General features: G+C 39.7%; 1 protein-coding gene across 1 annotated transcript; it reads right to left on the bottom strand.

Annotated features, from left to right (window-relative positions):
* Positions 1-265: 265 nt before the first annotated feature.
* On the bottom strand, positions 266-6,239 carry LOC143127750 (uncharacterized). Its single transcript, XM_076289420.1, has 4 exons — positions 6,043-6,239; positions 4,790-5,563; positions 1,821-1,844; positions 266-1,089 (listed from the first exon to the last, which is right to left on the bottom strand). Exons 1-4 carry the CDS (start codon positions 6,194-6,196, stop codon positions 560-562), a joined length of 1,482 nt encoding a protein of 493 aa, XP_076145535.1. The 5' UTR covers positions 6,197-6,239; the 3' UTR covers positions 266-559.
* Positions 6,240-6,592: the final 353 nt, after the last annotated feature.

Raw genomic sequence — 6,592 nt, 5'->3', positions numbered from 1 at the left:
CAATTAAAATTAGACATCACTATTCACTGACACTACTACTGACAATGTTCATTTGAATATGTTTTTAAGGTGTGAAAGACAGTTTGCAGCATTGTAATATTTCCCTATGATATTTTCCGCAATGGTTAACAACTTGTTATTAATAGGTGAACGATTAAAACATTACACATTAAAAACAACTTGTGAGTAAGATTTAAACTTTCCTTTAATGATGATAGTGAATCATCTTTCTTTATAAAATTTTTAGTGTATTTCAGAATAGATGAACATTACCTCTAGATGAACATTACCTCTAATTAAAGAAAGAGGGTCATATTTCGGTGCAGCAAAATACAATGAGGACAATTGTATTGTGGATACAATGAGAACAATACAAACAACAACTTCATAAATGTTTTGTTGTATTGGATGATAGACACTTTTCTAGAGGACACAAGAGGGAGTAAATGTGTTGTAATAGGAAGTAGATAGATAGATACTTTATTGATCCCTAGGGGGAATTCAAGTCACAACATTACTAATATGAATTATAAAACACAAGAGACACATTGTTGGTGTGTTATTTAACACAAGAGACTGGGGTGACAACGCTCAGTGGAAAAGAATCGCCAGCATACAAGTAGGGATACATTTTCTTCCTGAAGAAGACTCCTTTGAAAGAGTAGACCAGAGCCCACGTGTCTGCATCGTAGAATGAGACCAAACCTGCGTCATAATCCACAAACACCCCCACCCTTTCTGGGTCCTCTTTCAGGGAGAGGAAAACAGAGGGTGCAGCACCTGCCCTGTATGAACTGCCAGACCTCTTTATTATCCAGTAGCCATTGTTTGGATTCCTGCTTGAGGCTACTGCCCTCCTGTTACAGGACTCGCTGACCACTCCCAGTTCCCAGCTCCTGCTCACATTGACCTGCACCTCATAATAAGATCTACCTGAGGAGAACCCCTGTGTTCCCTGGACAGCGTAATAAAGAAACCGCTTTGGACTGTAGGGGAGATGCTGTCTCGTGTTTTCCCGAACCACTTGCTTTCCACCAGCAGACAGGGTGAGATGGTCATCAGCAGTATCAGGATCCAGAGCCATTTCCACTGCAGGAGATGAAAGGCACATGCAGTGAGGGATGAATACCAACATAGGGCTTCATCTACACCCATGGACACCATCATCATAACACCATTTGACACAACTGCATAATCAATCAGACTGCATTCTGGGGAGCTGGTAGCCTGGGTGTTCCCATGCTGCCTTGCGCGCGATTTGATTCACGCTGCTAAGGCAGCCTGGACACCATGGAGCAAATTTTCGCCTGAGATAGGGGACCAATCACAGAACAAGGGGAAAGCAAGACGATGATGAGCTATGCACAGACGCATTTGATAGACATCCGTGGCACCCAATAAACGGATCTGGGCATTTTTTTCAAATACGAGAAAATTAACGTTTGGTTCCCAGACCACGTTTCATTGAGAAGTGGTGGCGCTAGCCAGGCTAGGGAGCTGGCAAAAGCAGCATCATCTTGACCACATATGGGTCCTAGATCCAACTTGGGACCCCGGTCCGAATCTGACTGATGGTCATTTCCTGACCCCACTCCCATATGTCTTTCTCCCACTCATTTCCCTGTTACTTTCAACCGTCTCAGTTTATGGTCATACTGGACTATTTGTTGAGTCACCCTAAATTAATGAATTTTTTCCCTTTCCTGAAGTAATGTTAACTTAATTCATGATAAGTTTAAAACTTAAGCACTTATTCATTGGGTAACAATGGTTAACAGAAAACTGTTATCAGAAATACACATGTTGAGTGAAAAGAATACCTGCATACTGAGTAGCATCCATCTCTGTGTGAAAAAGCAAGAAAAGATCCTAGATCACCACTGATGACATTGAGAAAATGTTAAGATGTTTAAGCACAGAAACATATCAAATCAACATCACCACAGTCACTTGGAAGAAATTAGTGAAAATAATCTTTCATCTTTGCATTGGTAAAAATACTGACTTGGTATCTTGTAATGTATACTTGATAAATGGAACTATTGGCGTTGGTCCACAGACTGGATCCATGTTAAAATAGTAGACTAAAAGTATGTAATGACCCCAAGCCTAGGCCTATATCAGATCTTGCAGCAACACCAACCTGACCAACATTCCTTCAACAAAAGATTTTGAATTCTCCTTTGAATTGGTGAAACGGAACAATTTTAAATATGATTAATGCTGTTAATTATTATCACTAAGAAATAATGTGCATACTTTACTATAATTGTCTCTAGACATGTTCTGCAAAACTTTCTAAGAGTCCTCGTGAAAATGTTATTATTGAGATGGAGATCTCAATGTGAAGCACACACATACTGTACATATTTGCAGTGTTGGGGAGTAACGGAATACATGTACCGGCGTTACGTATTCAGAATACAAATTATGAGTAACTGTATTCCGATACAGTTACAAGTTAAATAGTTGGTATTTAGAACAGTTACATTGTTGAAATCAATGGATTACATGACGATACTTCTCTGTTCCATAAGTTTATTCACTCGCTAAATAAATTAAGGCAACTCCATTTCCCAGAAGCTCATGAAAGCAATCTATGATTTCCATGTTTAAATCCAAGCCCCGCCGTCTTGCACTAGCCTCAAAACGCAGCCAGCGCGCATTATGGACGCGTCATCGGAGACCCTGAAATGACTGTTTGCACAGCAAATTAGGAGTAAAGTAAGTGGAGGTAACTCCTGCTCCTCACTGATCGCGGTTCCTGATGTCTGTTCAAAGGATATTTTCCCAAGTATTAATAGCTCAGGCTACTTCGGCCAATCGGTTACACAGTTTGCTAATCAATAAACAGAGCCTAGTTCACGTGTTGATTTAGACCAGGGGTGGGCAAACTGCGGCCCGCGGCCAAGCACTTTCATCCGGCCCGCCGAGCATTTCATTTAGTTATCAGGCTGCTCGCTATTTTTTTCCTGCGATAGAGACGACTTTGGTTAGCTTTACTGCAAACTGCTTTTCACTCTCCTTAGATAACGTTTACAATGTCAATGTCAAAACATCATGTTAAATAGAGATAACATCATGTTAAACTAAGTTAACTCTTAGTTATCTCCTTTGCAGCAGATCTAACGTGAACATTATAATAATAATAATAATAATAATAAGCTTTATTTGTATAGCACCTTTCATACACAGAATGCAGCTCAAAGTGCTTTACATTTGAAGCATGTAACAAAATAATAGTCAGTCAGTCATTATCAATCACATTTCTTCATTGCTGGGGCCGTTTATGATCCACTCAGCAACATATCAAAAATATAGAAAATGACATGTCATAAGACTGGCAGCCTTAACCCTCTTACCCCCCACAAGCACGCCATATGGCAACTGTGGCAAGGAAAAACTCCCATATTCCAGGAAGAAACCTTGAGCAGAACCTGACTTAATAGGGGGAGCCCATCTGCTTCTGGCTGGCTGCGCCCTCCAATAGCAGCAGATGTAGAATAATCTGAAAAAGTAGTCTACAGGATAAGACGAGTTATGCAATCCATTTAATTGGGAACGCGTCTGCACTCACGAGAGGGAGAGAGAGCCGCAGGTTCCAGCTGGCTTGTTATTGTTGATAATTGATATCTCCTTCTTATAAGAAACTTTTTAAAAGGAAATCATGAAGGCAACAGTAGTTCCCACTACTGACCATTTAAAAACTGTGAGAGGGCCCAGCCGTTGCACTAGCCATAGCGGAGCAGGCAGAAAATCATTGAGACATAAAGGTGAATTAAAGCGACTGTCTTAAAGCAACAGTGCACAATTTATACATTTGTTAAACAGCATAAAATTAGCAGTATTTTAAAGCAATTAATATTTTAAAACAAATACTTTTCATACTAAATTATAGGCTATAAAAAATGTATGCCCGCAGCCAATTTTCAAAACCAAAAGTGGCCCTTGAGCTAAAAAGTTTGCCCACCCCTGATTTAGACCTACAATTAAACCAATCTCTAAAATAGGCACTGCATTCTAAGCTTTTTATTCTAACTTAAAATAGCTTTATGGATTTTTTTTTTCTAATTAGATCTACATTTACGTTTTAAAATGAATTATATGGTGCAGCCTCTGAAGAATTATTCTTGCGAGTAGGCTAGCATATTTTAACTTGCGGTTTTTGATTGTCATTACGCAATCACGTTCATTTTGAGAGCACTGATATACAGTAGCCTAGATAGTGTTTACATTTACAGGTCATTTGCGTTCCACCTGTCATATGCGCCCCTCACTTGTACTGGGTTGATGCCACCGAAAAATCTCACAGGCACTAATATATTTTCTGGCTACGCCCTTAAAGTAGCCTATTTATTTAGTTTGTTTTAATTAGCCTAGTCGCCTGCTGTACAGTAGTTTTAGTGGTCACCTTGCTATTTTAAAGTTGTATCAGGTAGCTTAGTTGACTTTACATTCGCCTAACACTTCAGCCATTTGGAACAGAAGAACACACAAGAATAGGCCTGTTTAGTAGGCCTAAGCAGGATTTGATGGCCGCATTCCTACACTTATAAAATGCAATTCAATGCGGAAGTAATCTAAGTATTCAGAATACGTTACTCAGATTGAGTAACGTAACAGAATACGTTACAGATTACATTTTTGGGCACGTATTCTGTATTCAGTAACGGAATACGTTTTGAAAGTAACCCTCAACACTGCATATTTGTTGAAATGGAATTGATGCTCAGATAAGACTGGTCTGATACAAATATGTGTGAAAATATTGCCGTATGCAAACACTCACTTGCTTCACAAAATCTCCTCAGTAGTTCGTCCTTCTCAGCAGCCGTGGTTAGTTCGTCCTTCTTAGCAGCCGTGGTGTTGAGTCTGCCCTGTAACTGGGACTTCTCTGAATTCAGGTCATTATAACGGTCTTGTAGCTGTGATTTCTCTGAATTCAGGTTGTTGTAACTGGTCTGTAACCTAGATTTCTCACTACTCAGGTCATTATAACGGTCTTGTAGCTGTGATTTCTCTGAATTCAGGTTGTTGTAACTGGTCTGTAACCTAGATTTCTCACTACTCAGGTCATTATAACGGTCTTGTAGCTGTGATTTCTCTGAATTCAGGTTGTTGTAACTGGTCTGTAACCTAGATTTCTCACTACTCAGGTCATTATAACGGTCTTGTAGCTGTGATTTTTCTGAATTCAGGTTGCTGTAATTGGCCTGTAGCTGGGACTTCTCTCTATTCAAGTTGTTATATTTGTCCTGTAACTGTGATTTTTCTCTAACCAGATTCTTGTTACTAATTTGTAAATTAGATTTTTCTGTCTTCAGATTGCTGTAATCTCTCTGTAATTGCATCATGTCTGTCTCACTCAAGTGCTTATGACTATCTTGTAGCTGTGCTGTCTCATTTTTCAGGTCGCTGCTACTCGCCTGTACCTGAGAAGTTCCTTTCATCTGATTGTTGTGGCTGATTTTGGTCCCCCTCACTTCGAAACTGAGAACCGTGATGCCAGACAGCAGGACAGCACACAGTAAACCCAGACACATGGCTATGCTTTTCCAGGGTCCTAAAAATGAAAGAAAAAAGAATCTTAGAATTATCACAATGTTTTATTCTCTGAGTTGGAAACAAATAATGAAAATAATCTTTCATCTTTGCATTGGTAAATATACAGACTTGTTTAAGAAGTCAGTGCATTATTTTAACTCATCTTCTGATCATTGCCATGTTGAATTATTGCCGCTGACTTGTACAGACTTAGTCAAGATGGCGGTGACTTCGGGTTCAAGAGTAACACCAGTAGTTCTCACTCTCCTAATTTCTTTCTGCCCCATTGAGAGTCATTTATTGTATAGCAATGGCACTCACACAAAGTAGATTTAGGCTTTATCAAGATTTACAGTACATAAAAAAACGTAGAGTTAGTAGAGCTGATAATCACTGAAAGAAGATGTGTCCAAATAACATTTATAAACTTTATAACAATAGCCAATCATTTATTTGTTCCATTGACAAAAAATGAAATTATTAGCATTTTATATTTACCAGAATGTTGAGGATTTGGGCCTTCCTTCCTCTGTCCAGAGTATGGAGTCTTGATGTCAACCTCAGTTGCGTCTGCTTCTTCATATTGGTCTGAAGAGGGTCTGTTGACTCCAGCAGAGTCTAAAAGTCGATAGACACTCTGGGTCATCTCCATTCTGCCCTGGTCTTCCCTACCGGCTGCTCAGATTATCATGGGATCTTCTTCTCCAGTCTGTCATGTGGAGTGTGTTGGCCTATGAAGATCAGAGCTGCAGTGATTTGGCAGATTTTATACTCTAAGACAGTGGTTCTTAAACTTTTTGTCTGGCGACCCCACAAAAAAGTATGGCGAGGTCTGGCGACCCCACTTTCCCCAAACCCATTCTAAGTCCTTACTCAAATACCCCCCTCAAACGTTAACAACTAAATCAAGCAAAAACTAGAAAGCAAAGTCATTTGTTTTATTTACTCCATATGAACAAGAACCGAGAAGACCAAACAATCACGATTAAACAAGTGTAGGCTGCCGCCATATCAGATCAGAGCGCTATGTGCGTAGCGCGCGCACACA

Source organism: Alosa pseudoharengus, unplaced genomic scaffold (genome assembly GCF_046254945.1).
Source record: "Alosa pseudoharengus isolate Yale_2024_CS ecotype anadromous, Long Island Sound unplaced genomic scaffold, YU_APseudo_1.1 YU_APseudo_1.1_scf_17, whole genome shotgun sequence".
NCBI lineage: Eukaryota > Metazoa > Chordata > Actinopteri > Clupeiformes > Clupeidae > Alosa > Alosa pseudoharengus.
Note: the sequence above shows the minus strand (reverse complement) of the source record. Positions and strands in the feature narration are given on the sequence as shown.

Bases quoted from the DNA above. Each gene is read 5' to 3' on its own strand.
- LOC143127750 (XM_076289420.1), bottom strand. From the start codon at position 6,196: ATGGAGATGACCCAGAGTGTCTATCGACTTTTAGACTCTGCTGGAGTC. The intron at 5,564-6,042 runs GTAAATATAAAA...TTTCATTTTTAG, and splicing joins CCCAAATCCTCAACATTCTG to GACCCTGGAAAAGCATAGCC. The intron at 1,845-4,789 runs GTGAGTGTTTGC...TTTTTCACACAG, and splicing joins GAGGAGATTTTGTGAAGCAA to AGATGGATGCTACTCAGTAT.